The sequence below is a fragment of the Leucopleurus acutus genome (assembly GCF_964270905.1).
Source record: "Leucopleurus acutus genome assembly, chromosome: 8".
Taxonomy (NCBI): Eukaryota; Metazoa; Chordata; class Mammalia; order Artiodactyla; family Delphinidae; genus Leucopleurus; species Leucopleurus acutus.
In genome coordinates this window covers 73,419,166-73,433,862 of record NC_139151.1, presented here as the reverse complement: position 1 = coordinate 73,433,862, position 14,697 = coordinate 73,419,166, and the positions used below count along the sequence as shown (strand labels likewise).

At 50.4% G+C, this 14,697-nt stretch overlaps 1 protein-coding gene across 3 annotated transcripts in view; it reads right to left on the bottom strand.

Moving 5' to 3' along the window:
- NAV2 (neuron navigator 2) overlaps window positions 1–14,697 on the bottom strand; it is a gene marked incomplete at its 5' end in the record, with an annotated part of 757,282 nt that overhangs the window by 58,981 nt on the left and 683,604 nt on the right. For all 3 annotated transcript variants that reach the window (XM_082845354.1, XM_082845352.1, XM_082845353.1), the window contains 5 exons: window positions 810–854; window positions 2,186–2,251; window positions 2,920–3,387; window positions 6,016–6,718; window positions 7,464–7,755. In XM_082845354.1, the coding sequence (XP_082701480.1) occupies window positions 810–854; window positions 2,186–2,251; window positions 2,920–3,387; window positions 6,016–6,718; window positions 7,464–7,755 (1,574 nt within the window). The remainder of the gene's footprint in view (window positions 1–809; window positions 855–2,185; window positions 2,252–2,919; window positions 3,388–6,015; window positions 6,719–7,463; window positions 7,756–14,697) is intronic.

The following is a 14,697-nucleotide window of genomic DNA, read 5'->3' as shown; positions in this document are numbered from 1 at the left end:
CTACAAAGAACGAGGTGTTTAGAGAGCGGGAGAAACAACAGCTGTAACCACGGGACACTAAGATCACGGGCCAGGCGTTAGGACTGAAGTCCTTCTGGGTGGCAAAGTGAGGTGGATGGCGTGAGCAGTGGTGACTTATAGCATCTTGTTTCACCAGGACCGGCGCCAAAAACGAGCCATCACTTACAGTGAATGCAAGGACATTCGCTCTTGGAAAGGAAGTCCTTACTTTCTTTACATCAAAAAAATGAACACACCCATGTCTTGCTGGGCATTGAAAAGTGACCCGATTTTCAATTAGAATATTCAGCCAAGTGCAAAGCACCTGTCCTCAGCAACTTTCTATGGGCCAGAAAGTTAAAAATCTTCAAATTGGCGGGGGTGGGGGTGGGGGGGATATTTCTCTCCTTTGCTCTGTGTCCCGGCTGACAAATCAACATGCTACAAGTCATATCCTTTCTCTTGGAAGACAGCCCGTGAATGGAATGGTCATGGCAAAGTGATCAGCGATTAAACCCACTGGCCCCAGAAGAAGCGGTCACCGCTCTCCGGGCTCGCTCAGGGATGGCTGTCATGAGATGGTCTGACCACAGTAAGCCTGAAAGAGCACAGCCTCTGCTCAAGCAAAGAAGCCAACACACAGAGAGATGAGAACGAGAGGGTTGCGCGGGGAGCCATCGTCCAAAGGGTCCTGCTGCCAAAGCGGGGACCCCCAGCCCAGCCCGAGCCCCACCAGCCACGAGAGAGCCGCACAGCCAAGCCCCAGAGCCACACCAGATGGCACGGATGCAAGGAGAAAACACAGATACCTGAGTCCTTTTTTAGGCAAAGTGTTCCTATCAAGGTGCGGGTCACTGTAGGAAAGTTAAAACAAACATAAGAACCTCAGAGAAGCACAGGGAAAGCAGGCCATGTGAGGGGGGAGAGGCTAAGGACGAGCCAAGAGATCTGGAGGAAGAGACTCACTTCACCAGGGAGGGGTCCTCTGCATGCAACACATCCACAGCCACGGGAACAAAGGAAGCCCAGGCCTGCGCTCACACCCAGGCATCCCCCACCCCCGTCCCCAGGAGGCCTGATCCACTCGGCCCCAACTGCTCCACCTTTTCCATGGGTTCAAAGCCCAACTCAGGATCTGCCCCCCATCTGGAAGCAGAGCCCATGCCTTCCGCGGCAGAGAGACACGCCGGGCTCCCCGCACCCCTAAGCACTCTGGCCCGCCACCAAATGCCACTGGCGATGACTTCAAGTGAGAGAAGGGACTTGCTGGAGAGTTTCCAGAGGCCAGCAGTCTGCATATTTGGAATTCATCCGTAACAAGTGAATTCCAGGTCCCTCTCAAGTTTTCGAGGCTCTCAATGGGCGGAGCTAGGAGCTGAGCCCTGGGCAGAGTCGGGGCATGTTACCACCTGCTGGCTGATAAAGTCACAGCATTCGGATTTCCAAGGAGCTAGGTTTAAAGGCTTGGTCTATGAGTCTGACAAAAGCAAAGTTGTCGCTGTTAATGGGGTGAAGAGGGTTTTCATTAATTTTTTTCCCCCTGGCACGAAACAACATCTGCTCATTACGTTTGGCCAAGCCATGGCTTCCCCACAAACTGAAGGTCAAGATCCATGTCTGAGGCCCACCCTCAGGGCATCTGGGGGCCAACAACACTCCACATATTCTTCTTACAGAAAACGGGCACACAGAACACCACAGCCTGCGAGACACAGAGCCAATCCGCAGCAGAGGCCTTTGAGAGGGCAAAGAGCCAGCTGCGTGGGGAGCAGGGGTGTGGGAGACAAAGGTGAGGGCCGCAGAGCCGCGTGGTGGGCGGCAGGTCACTTCTGGGCTCGGAGGGGGAGGGGAGAGAGGAGAAAGGGCAGGAGGCTGGGAAGCAGGAGCATGCCACGGGGAGGCTGAGATGCCAGTGAGGGCTTCTGCCGCCCGTCGCCAGGTGGCAGGCTTGAGGTTCCTTCCCAAGCTGGGAGAGGAGGGGCCCGCCCCTCTCCACCTGTTTCTGAGTTTTGTGGGCAGCGGAACAGACCCTCACAGGCATATCTGGGGGGTCACAGAGCACACCGGGGCCACGAACACAAGCGGAAGCCGCAGGCCAACAGCCTCATACAAGACATCTGGCTTGACACAGGGGGGCAGAGGAAGCTAGAGGCTCGGTGGCGTCCCCGGCCTACAACGTCATTACCTGTCCTGTTTCCTGGGCAGAGTACTTCTGCAGAACTTAGGGCTAGCGGCAGGGGAAGAGAGAGGGCTAGAAGGCCAGGCAGGTGGAAAACAAGAGAAGGTGCATTAGATTGGAAGGAGGGGGTGGGGTTATTATACACAACGACTAAGACGTTTTTCTCATTTCCAGAGCTGATACTGGCTTTCTTCCCCATGTGGAGAAAATGGACATGTATCGCTACTGCGGTGAGATTCAGAGCTTTGAGGACAATTCTGGTTTCTTGATTTCCTATCGCTCTGGCCTGCGGCCCTTCAGTAGGAGGGTGTCTGCCCCGAGGACCAGCGTGTGGACTGGGCTGCTTAAGGAACATCCCACCACACGTTCCGCGGCTGCAGCCGCCCCCTGCTCGGACAACACAATTACAAGGGGCAGGGAAGGAGGCAGTGATGAGCAAACAATAAAAAGGAAGGACTTCGAAAGCGGAATGCCCTTTCAAAAGGCAGCATGAAATCTGCCCCCAAGAGACTTCCAGCAGCTCCATGCACTGAGAAAAACCACAGTGAAAAAGACAACAGGAAGCAGAGCCAGGCTTAATCCATCCCCAACTGGCTTCCCTCTGGAGAGACGGCAGTGATCAGGAAGAGAGAAATCTCCCAGCAAAGGTGAGCTAACACTTGGGCTTCCTGACATAATCTTTGGACTCCCGGAAGGGCGTCTTTCGGGGAGATAAAGGCAGCCAAATACACAGCACCAACCTTTCCGACAGTGTGGTCTTCACACTGTTGGTTCTGACAAAGGGGGTCAGGGCGTCATCCTTAGAGGCGGCAATGAGGCCGGTGGAGGAGTTGTGACTCAGCGCCCCTCCGCTGCCCAGGGAGATGTCAATGGACTCGCAGCTGGTGTGGAGGCTGCTGACCGACTGGAAGCCCAGGCCGTCCTTGCTAACGGCCGAGGAGCTGCTGGCGTTGGTGCCCCACGTGAGGCTGTTGGAGGGGCCCGAGTGGGCGGAGCTGGGGCTGGAGGCCAGGGGGGACTGGGTGCTGTCTGCGTTCTTACTGTAGAGAGGGCTGCTGCTGCCGCTGCTCAGGACGCCGCTGCCCGAGGGGGACTCTAAGTTACCTTGCTGGCTCAGGGTGGCATGAGGGTTGGAGATGACCACCGAGTTTTTCATGTTTTCGGCTGTGGCGATGGGCACTTGCTTGGTAGGCTTCCCACCAAAGAGTCTGCGAAGAGACAAAGGTTTACACGGGTTGAACACCCAAAGCCCAGGGACGCCGGCCGTCAGAGGAGGGCAGGGCACAGGAGCTAGTGAGAGTCCCTGGGGAGGGAGGCGCAGTCCTTTCTACAGCTCGAGGCGCTCCCCTGGGAAAGGCTGCCACACAGCGGGCCAGGGCACTGGTGGAGCAAAGGCTCCACCTTCAAGTTCTAGGATGCTGCTGAGACCCTGGATCTACCTGAGCCAAAGGGAGACGGGGAGTAATTTTCTACAGGCCTATCCCTCACTGGTCCAACATCTTGCTTTCCTTTCTTTCCATAAATAGAGTAACTAGAAAACTGCCCTTGCCCAGGAAACATCTCAAGGGAAAAGACCACCTTTGTATCCATGACCCCAGGCACAAAGCAGGCACTCCGTTTATGACCGTTCAGCTCCAAAGGAGTTGGTTTCTTTGATCTCTAAGCAAACATGCAGAATCAAGAACAGGAGGCTGGATCTGGAGGCGGCCTGGGCAATGCAGCCTCTCAGATGTATTCTCACATGAAAGCCCAGCCTGAAAGATGTGTCTTTTAGGTCCAGAGAGCTAGTACTGTCCAGTGATACACACATACCTTGTGGGGTTCACAAGATGTTCAACCAGACACGCTGGGTGTGAACTGTGTCTCTGTGACAGACACACAGAAATGCCATTGCATGTCATCTCCCCCACTGCTCATGACCACAAATGTGCTGTCAGAACACAGGGAATGGCACAGACACTTCCCTCTTCCGTTGGCAGAGGGTTCTCTGGTAGGATGGAGAAACTGTCTTAAAGTCGAAGGACAGTACATACTCTAGAAATGTAACGGCTTTATTCTATCCACTAAAACTGTCATGGAACAGGTATCTCCGAAAAGAGACGATACTACTACATACTATGATAGGCAGGTTGCCTTTCACCCAGCTAGTCAAAGTGGTGTGAGTTTGACCTCCGACCTCTCCAAACAGTTGTTACAAATCCCAATTGTTGTAAAAATAAACAAACGCATAATCAACCCTCACTACAATGTCTGGTGACAGAAGAGGAACACTTTTTGCCTGGTGACAGAGAAAGAACTATCCTGTTGCAGAACCTTGGCTTTAGAGTACTTACACACCTCCAGTGTCAGGGACCTCACTACTTTATACTCCAAAGGCTAACTGGCTCCGTTGCCAAGCACTTCCAATTGTTACAAAACCAAAATCTAACCCACCTTCTTCCAACTTTTATGCCTTGCTCCTAATCCTGCTATGTGTAACTACACAGAAAAAGCCCCATCTTTTGTCTGTTAGTCCTTCAAACCATTTGAAGAGAGCTACCACACTTCACCTAAGGTTCCTCTTCTTCATACTAATGCACAACGAGAGAATTCAGAACACCTTAACAATTCAGGAAAAATGTAATTGCTAGGAGTGGGCTGAAAGGTGCTCAATTCACAGCCTAAGAAGCTGCATGCATTTTCAAGTATTCTATTACACTAGCCTAAGGGTCTAATAAAATGCCTTTGTAGTTACTAAAGGAAATCTATAATACCAAAGAGCGAATATTACATATAATACTTGAGGCAAGAAGCAGAGAAAATTTTCATTTACAAGGCAACCTGTTAAAACAACAAAGAGCAGCCCAATAAGACTTTCCCCTGAAAAAATAATCATTACTGAAATTCTAATAATCAAGTCTAGACAAAGAACAGTGAACTGCTGCATTATACGTTTCATGTGGAATGCTTCTTCTGAAGGCTTTGCAAACATTCCCATTCATCCCCAAATATGTACATGTGCACATAATTTTTATTTTTTCACTGCTAAGTTTTCTATCCTTGGACTTACTCTTTCTTACGACAAGAAATTTCCTGAAAAGGTAGGATGAACTCTGCTCTACGCAGCTGCAGTTTAAAGCGAAGAATCAATTTTAACGTACAAATTTCCACCCGTTGTGGAAGTACAGGAAAATGCCTTTTTCAGGTAATAGGAAATCAAATTCTCTTTTTCAAAAACGCTTCTGCTTTGAGTTGTTCTTTTTTCTTTTTTTAAAGGAAGCTAAAATTTCAGACACTGATTTGGAATTACGCGTGCAGTATAAAAAAGTATGCGGGGGATACTGGACTATTTGGGGAAAAGATCTGGCCATTATGCCACTGTCTGGCATAAAGATGAGGAATCTGAGCCACAGATTAAAAACAAAACTGCTTCCAGATCTAAGGGAGTATTAGGATCTCATCTTCGATGGTAGCTAACTTTTATTGAGCACTTACTATGGGCCAGATGTAGCTACGTAGATTAATGGACACAAGAACCTGTAGGTAGGTATCATCATCCCAATTTTACAGATGAGAAAACGGAGGCAGAAGTATTAAGAGAGGTTACATGGTGGCTAATTAAGGTGGACCTAGGATTCAAACCCAGGATGATTGATTCCAGAGGCTTATGTTTTTCATGCCAACATGGGAAAATAATCAGTTGAGCAGAATTGCTGGCAGCATCCAACCAAACAGCTTTACCCAAGGACTGAAGTGGAGAAAACCAGAGGCGGCTTCAGCTAAGAAAACAGGAAGTTATTAATCCAGGATGCCACTCCACGTATTCCAGTTCCGCTCAGTGCCATTTACCCACTTACCTGCGGAGCGTGGGAGAGGCCACATCAGGGTACTTGGCCCCTGGCTGGAGAGTGGCCTGAGCCGCACTAGACACAGGCTGGGCTGCCGGGTTCACCTTCACTGAGTTACAGGAAGCCACGCTCTCGTTGTCGGATGAGATGCCTTTCTCCTTATCGGTCTGGTTGACCAGACCTGGCAGAGAGCTGCCCAGGGCTGTCTTGGAAGGCTCCCTCAGCTTGGGCACCGGCAGGCCTGCTGACTTGCTACTGATGTTGGAATCTATGCTGCTGGTACTAGACCTGTTCCCAGCCCCATTCCGGCTGGTGGATTTACTGGGCCTTGGCAGACTCCGGTACTGTAAATTTGTCCGGGAGCTAAGAGACAGATACCCATCATCCTGATTCTGAGCCCCATCCATGCTTGTCTTCCGACCAGTGGACCGACCGACAAGTGCGGACGACTTTGGGATTTTGCCCAGTGTGGCTGACCTGCTGGTGACAGTGGCCCCACTGGCTGTGATCATGGCCAAACCAGCGGCAGAGCCACTCTGCTTCTTGAACCCAAAGCTGTTGGCGTTGGCAGTGGGCGTCCTGGAGCTGCCGGGGAGGGGTTTCTTGGATTCATCACCACTGCTGCGGCCAGCATCTGACGGGGAGCGCTTCACCTGGGAGGCTTTGGGAGACAGCCTTCCTTTCTCAGACACCTTTGCATCATCTGTTTTTCCTGAGAGAGAGATCAGAAAGGTTAGCCTGCAGACCAAGAAGTCAGCTCCGCCAGCTGACTGTTTAAAATTCTCCCCTCCTCCAAAGAACTAGCTCGCTTTCTCCTGGGGGAAAGCAGTCCCCTTGGGAGACAGAGGAAAGAGCTTTTTATAAAGATAAGCGCGTCTACAACTGTCACCGTGAGGCTTTTAGGAGATGTCAATGGTTTTCCTCATTCGCAAAGCAGTCTAGATTTACCCAGAATAAAGCAAAGCCAGCCAATTACTGATATGTCTGGGAAAGAGACCTTGTGTTTTATTGGCCATTCTCCCTCTGTCCATTGAAAAGCTGTCCCTATCATTTTCAAGGGGTACCCCACCTTCCTGCAAAAACACTGCCCTCCTTTACATACATCCTTAAATCATGGACAACGTCAATTCAACACACCGACAGCTCCTAACCACGTGCTCTTGAATAGCCTTCACTGGGTATGTTAGCTCTGACCCAGCACATGCTTAAACCGATTCAACATGTCTCGGCAGTTGAACCATCTTCAGAATTTCAGAGGCTCTCATGCTTACATACTTCCACTTGGAGAAAGGTAAGGATGTGAACCTTTCTGAAAGCTGGCTATGAGCAGAGTCTAAACCCTAAGAAGAAATACCTGTGCATTTTATAGGGATTTAAAAATATCATCAAGCCCTCGCTAGAGTGACTGCGGTTCAGGTTTTGAAAATGACAAGTGCCCACACATGCCTCTGACTCACCAGTTCCTGGGGTCTTCAGCGTGCCTGCCGGGGCAGCCGGCTTCGTCCTCGGCATGGTGATGCCCACCTGAGCTGTCATGCCTCGCCGCCACGAGCCTGTCTGAGAGATGACGGGGTTCTTCTTGCCCGACGTGCTTTTGTCCGACTCGTCAGACACATCAGAAGGATTCCGCCTCCACTTCGACCCCGGCTCCATCTTTATGCCGCTGTCTGACCCTCCGTCTGACTTCTTGACGTCATCGCCGGACCACAGGGAATTCCTCTCCACCTGCGAGTGCTTCTCAGCGTCGGTCTGCGAAGGAGACCCTCTGAATTAGTCTTTCTCAAACCCCAGGCTAGAGGGCCCCTCACCCCAGAGCAAAAATGCCCATGCCCTGGACAAGTTAAGGGAAAAATAACAGATGACTACTTTAAAATGTTTGGGCCTTGTACTCTGGTTGTCTTGTTAGGAAGCCTGATATGTTGGGTCCAAGGAAAGTAAAGAATACGAATATGTCCTAAAAGGGAGTGAGGGAGGAGAGTAAAAAGAGCCAGAGGAAAACGAGGGACAGAGCCCCATGGAGGAGAACCAGTGGACGGAGCTGTGACAGAAATTCAGCCACCAGCTCTGCCACTTGGCGACCAGCCTCCTCGAGCTCCGGCAGCCTGAGCTCTACCCAGCTCACGGCCTCCCAGCCCATTTCCCTTTGTTCAACAGCTCCCATCACTCCACCGGCAGCCAGATCTCTGGATCTAGCACAGCGCCACAGTCTAACGCACCGAGAGCGAGCGAGAGAGGGCGGCTGCTAGCTCCCCTCGAATCAGGGAGAGAGAGGGGCCGAGAGGAAGCAAAGCCTCAGAAGCCACTTCCTCCCCACGACACCATGTGCTCCCACCCAGCTCCGTTCATATGCCGCTGCTGGCTCCTCTTGTGGGATTTTGTGTAGACGGGGGATATAATTAGCCAGCTTTCTTTGGAAGAGGCCTGACCTGCTGGCCACAGAGCCCAGGAGGGGACAGAAGCGTGATGGTTAATCATTTGCCGCAGTTAAAAGCCATAACTCGCTGACCAGAAAGCTTTGGGGGCCTCCCTAGGGGTTGGGGCCAGTCTGAGCAGATTTCAGCGGGGAGAAGCAGTGCAGTGAATGGGGAAGGGTGGTCAGCAGCAGTTTAGGGCGGCTCCCCTGCGATACAGGTCCCATATTTGCTGTACTTAACTACCAAGCGTGGGCAACACCAGCAAGGTAGCAAATCAAAACGACCCCCTGGCAAGAATCTGGCCTGATGCTCGTCACTCGAGATTAGTACCGATGGCTTCCTGCACGGAATACGCTGGCAGAGTGGGAGCAAAGATGCATACAGACAAGCAGCCCAAGTTCAATCGCCTCTCTATCACCACCACAGCCTTCCCCCTCTCCCTCAGCCACCTCATGGGTGCCTTCAGTTGTCTGGTCATTCCTCAAACATCTCCACGAGGTACCAGGCATAGAGAGGAGGACAGAAACACTCCTGGGCTGCAAGAAGCTCGTTGTTCAGCTGCGGCAAAGGACAGAGACAGAGGCGTCCCCACAGCAGGCACGCAATCAGGCTTGGTGAGGAAATGAGCAAATTGGTCGGCGAACATATGCTTCTCGAGCTACAGCACACTTTAACAAAACGACCTCATCCGATCCCGACCGCTGTCTGGTCAAGGAGGGCAAGCAGGTAAGTAGAACTGTCTTCATCTCAGTTTTACAGAGAAGTGGAAACTCACGGAACTTGCTCCGTGTCCCAACTACACCAGCCCGTGTTCCTTCCTCTAAATCCTCCAGTGTATTCATTCAACCAGAATTTCCTCCATGCCCATGGTTTGCTGGGCACTATGGTGGGTCTGAGGACCTGTGAGTAAGATTGGTTCCCATCCCTTCTTAAGTTTATGATCCAGTGAAAGGGGCAGGGATTGGAAATATAAGACAAATAAATGGAAAAAGACAAGGAGTCTGAGAGAGAATTACAGGCAGTGATGTAATTTAGATTATGATGACGGGGGTAAGGTACAGTGGTCTGGTAAGGCCTTTTTGAAGAAGTGTCCTAAAGAATGAGCAGAAACTTACCGAGAGAAGAGTTTAGGGAAGAGCATGCCAGGTAGAGGGAAGAGTATGTGCAAAGGCCCTGAGGCAGAAAATATCTTGGCTTTGGAAACATTCACTCAACAAATATTTACCGGTACCGCTGTGTGCCAAGCAAGCTTTTGGGTACTGGGAATACTACAATTAATGAGAACAAAATATCAATACGAATCGTCAGCCTCCTGGAGCTTATGTTCAAGTACATGCTAACACATTCTTTTACACTCTAAGAGGTACTGAAAACTTAGTACATACCACATCCTGGGGTACTGCATTAATTATTCCTTTAATGCTCCCATACGTTATTTTCCCTGATCAAATTATAGGGATGCTAATAGTAGGAGCAGTAACAATTAAAATTTACTAAACATTTACTATGTGCTAGGCACTGGGCTAAAGTGCTTTACATGTACCATTTAATTTAATCTTCACCAGAAACCTATGAGGAGGTTATAGTTCGTAGTCTCGATTTTACGTGAGAACACTGAGGCACAGAGTGGAAAAGAAAATCGCCCAAGATCACACAGTGCAAGGATTCCAGGGAGCCTGAGTGCAGAGCCCATATTTTAGCCATCACGCTATGCTGCCTTCCTGGAGAACAACTCCAAGGACTTGAGGATGCTGCATGTCCAGGGGCACCTAACATAACATCTACACCCAGTAGATTCTCCTTCCACCCTGGCTGGCTCCAATTCTGGAGCAGTTCCAGCCTAGCCTCTGGGTGGGACCTCCAGAACTGATTCCACCCCAGTGGCAGAGAGAGTGCACACATCCCTGGTCTGGGACTACAGTTGAATCCCCCTCTGGAAAGAACAATCATCCAACCATCACAGCCCCGCAATGTATGTGGTCCAGGGTGGTAGGCTTCCCAGCTGCTCTCGGCACAGCGGCCTCTGCCCCAGGACATTACACTGGCTGTGAGTTCACATCTCCTTAGCAAACCCCTGCTGAGCTGTGTGCCAGGTCATGTGGTGGCACCAGGAGGGATTAAAAGATGAAGAAGGGCCAGGCTCTCTGCTCCCAGAGCTTACAACAGGAGGGCCAGCAGGACAGCCACATGGGATGTACAAAGAGCTGCACCCTCCCTTTGCCAGCTGTGCCCATCTCAAGTGGTACCTCCTTTCTGTAGCTACTCCTACTGTAAGCCCACTTACTCCTTCAGCATCCAAGAGGGAAGGCAGGGAAATAGCCACACTCAAGGAGGAAGAGGGCCTGGAAGATGGGAGAGTTCTCCCCCGAGGGCCCAGGTTCCCCAGAGACTGAAGAGGGGAGGCCAGTCTTCTGAGAGTGAGAGGATGGAACCAAGGCGCTGAGGAACGAGGTGCAGCCGTGGGGCGGGAGGTGGAGGGAAGAGCATGGGCTTGGGGTCGGACAGACTTGAGGTCAAGTACTAGGTGCTGCAACTCCCTCCTGTGCTGTGTGTGACCCTGAAGGAAGTGGCTGAGCTTCTTTGAGATTGTTACCTTGTGCGTGAAACAGGGGTGATAACAGACAGGTGTCTCAGAGAGCTGACGGTGGGCGCAATGAGCTCAGGGTGGAGGGACTCAATTTTAACAGTGGCTCTTTTGTCACCAACTGTCCCCCCTCTGAAAATCTCTGGCACTTTAGCATTTAATCTATTTCTGTCTTGCATTAAGGTGAGCAGGGTACTTGTCTTTTGTGCTCTTAGGCCACAAGCCTCTAAGAAGCCAGAGACACTGCCGTCTTCAAGCCCACACCATCCCCTGCGGACTGAGATGCTACACTGGCTAAAGTCTGAGTCCCAGTAATAACAGAAACTAGGATCAGCGTCAGCATCATTACCTGCCGCCTTTCTTACTGGGCACTGGGTGCCTCTGCACACATTATCAGCTCATCTAATCCTCTAAACTTGCACTTTTATCTGTATTTGACAGACAAGGAAAGCACAGGTGTGAAGAGGAACGGTAACTTGCCTCAAGTCAGGAGCAGCAGGACCCAGCAGGTGGCACAAGGGGTGCCCCACCCACACCCCAGCCAAACCCTATCCTTACGTCCAGACCATCACCCGAGAGCATCCAGAGAGCCCAGGATTACTCAAGGTCACACAGGACAGGAATCCTTGCCACAGAATTCAGAATTTTGTTTCCTTCAGTAGCCAAAAGTAAACTCACATGGAATTACCATTTTTTCCCCTTGTATATTTTATTAAAATTTCAAAGGCAGTGAAAATGAGAGGAATCTTGACATATGCCTTTTTTGTACCTTGGCACCTGGAATGGAACCTTCCACAGACTGAGAGAAAATGCCGAGTCACAAGGACAGGAAGAGATAGATGAAAGGGATGTGGGGAAGTGATGTTCACGTGTGAAAAGTCTTCTGCCACCAACACACTGTCCTAAAAACAAAATGCTGCAAAACTTAAGACAAAATGCTCTGACAGGGCTTCCCTGGTGGCGCAGTGGTTGAGAGTCCGCCTGCTGATGCAGGGGACACAGGTTCGTGCCCCGGTCTGGGAAGATCCCACATGCCGCGGAGCGGCTGGGCCCGTGAGCCATGGCCACTGAGCCTGGGTGTCCGGAGCCTGTGCTCTGCAACGGGAGAGGCCACAGCAGTGAGAGGCGCGCGTACCGCAAAAAAAAAAAAAAAAAAAAAAAAAAAAAGCTCTGACACTACAAAGAAAGGACAGGAATAACAGTCAACTTTTGGTTCCTGACATGAATGGAGGAAAGAAGCAGAGGTATAGGTAATATAGAGGAAGGAAGGAAGGAAGGAAAGGGAAAAAGGAAAAGGAAATGGAAAGGAAAGGAAAGAAACGAAATGAACCATCTGAGCAACTACTGAGAATTAGGCTCTGAGGGAATTCCCTGGAGGTCCAATGGTTAGGACTCAGCGCTTTCAACCGCAGAGGGCCGGGGTTCAACCCCTGGTCGGGGAACTGAGATCCCGTAAGCAGAGTGGCACAGCCAGAAAAAAAAAAAGAAAAAAGAAAACGAATTAGGCTCATTTATCTGAAAGCACGTTCAGATAAAGAATGTCCATATCGCTCTCACACTCACCCTTCGAGATAAGCCTAGTTACCGTGATTTTATGTAATCACAGGGAGGCAGAGGCTTGGAGAGGTTGAGCTTATCCAAGGATGCCACAGAGCTAGGAGCTCAACCCTGACTTCAAAGGCCGTGCCTTTTCCCTGACACTGCAGCCAGACTCACCAGCTCTCCTGGAGAAAGTTGGTCAAGAGGCTGTCAGACCCCAGGCAGGGAGATGCTTTGCCCAGCACACTGAGAAGCAGTGAGCACAGGCCGATGTTGGGTATCTGGGCACGGGTGCCCCATCGAAGACCCTCCCTGTGCTCCTCGACATCCTTGAGGAGACAGTCACTCACAGACTAAGGGAACTTCCATCCCCCAAGGACCGCTCCGCTGTTACCGGCTGCCGCCTCTCTCAAGCAGCTAAACGAGGCTGTTCCCTAGGCTTCCAGACGATAGCGCCCCTGTTCCTTAGATGTACTTCCTTTTGGCTGGTCTTCAGAGGCTTTTCAAATAAACTCAGGCAGGCAAGCTGTCCTCAACCTGCTTTCCCAGTGGACACACTGGGCTACTTCTTCCTGCCTTTCCATGCCTCGCCTGGGATGCTTTGTGCTGCCCATTTGTCCAGGGAAACCCATATGTGATGGGAACCTGAATGAGCCCCGGGGAGGATGGCAGTGCACACCTTCCCGCTGCCTGACGCTGCTCCGAGAGGAGTGATGGCCTCTAGTCTTCCTCAGAGTGGTACAGGGGAGGAGGGGAGAAGACTGCAATTTATGTGGATTCAGATATTTGGAGATGCTCCCTGGACAGGAACAAAGGGATGCCAAAGAAACCATCTCAGCAGGACTCTTTGTAACTATGGGTGCAAGTCTACATTTATTTTATTCCAAGACCTACTTGCTTAATTTTTATTTAAATATTTTAAACTCAAGTAGTTGTAGAGCAAAAAACCAACCCAATAAATAGTAAATTCTTCTTTTTTTGCGGTACGCGGGCCTCTCACTGTTGTGGCCTCTCCCGTTGCGGAGCACAGGCTCCGGACGCGCAGCCTCAGCGGCCACGGCTCACGGGCCCAGCCGCTCCGCGGCACGTGGGATCTTCCCGGACAGGCACGAACCCGTATCTCCTGCATCGGCAGGCGGACTCTCAACCACTGCGCCACCAGGGAAGCCCAATAGTAAATTCTTTACAACCCTTGATGTTATCTTTCTGATCTTGGTCAAAAGACATGCTTGCGTAATATTCTTGAAGCTTTTCTGATGTGACATTTGCTAAATGAAAGCAAAGAGCTGGTCAAGGAGGAGGGGGGCCTTGACATTAACCAAATTCAAATGTATCATTTGTAAATCCCAGATGGTTACTCTGTATCAACGTGGAAAACAGATTCTAACTCCAGGTTTGTGGGAAGGGAACAAAGACAAGGAGACTGTTCCAACAATGTTTTGTTGGCTCAGTGAGCATTTTAGGAGCACGCTTCTTCCTACCTTGCAAGTAAACAAGAGAGAAACCTACTGATTTATAGCTCTCTCTCTCCTCTCTGTCTCTGTCTGTCTCTCCTTCTCTCTTAGTCCCCCAGCTCCGTATCTAAGAACTGTCTAGAAGCTTGGTTGTTGTTACCTTGAAATTAAAATGAGTCTCGGAAAGAAAAAAAAAAATTAGTGTCCACAAGGAAAGGAAAACGGTGGATTTTTTTTTTTTTTTTTTGGCTGTGCCCCACGACATGCAGGATCTTAGTTCCCCGACCAGGGAATGAACCTGGGCCACGGCAGTGAAAGCACCCAGTCCTAACCACTGGACCGCCAGGGAAGTCCCGGAAACTGTGGATATTATAACATTTGGCAAGTGGTAGGGACACAGTCTGGCTGGGTGTTTCTAACTTGTGTCTAATAACTAATTAAACAGTGATCAGTTGGTGGTGTGGCTTAGAGGTTTTTTTGGTTTTTTTAATTAACTTTTATAAAATTAAGGTATAGCATTCATATACCGAATGTACAATCTTAAGTATATAATTGGAAGAAATTTTCTGAAATTAACGCACATAACTACCCCTCAGATCAAGGTGTGGCACATTATCGGTACCCCCCAAATCTCTGGGCTCCCTTCATTTGGGTAGTTTTTTTCCCTTAACCGCCACAACCCACCCTTGTTTGCCAATGA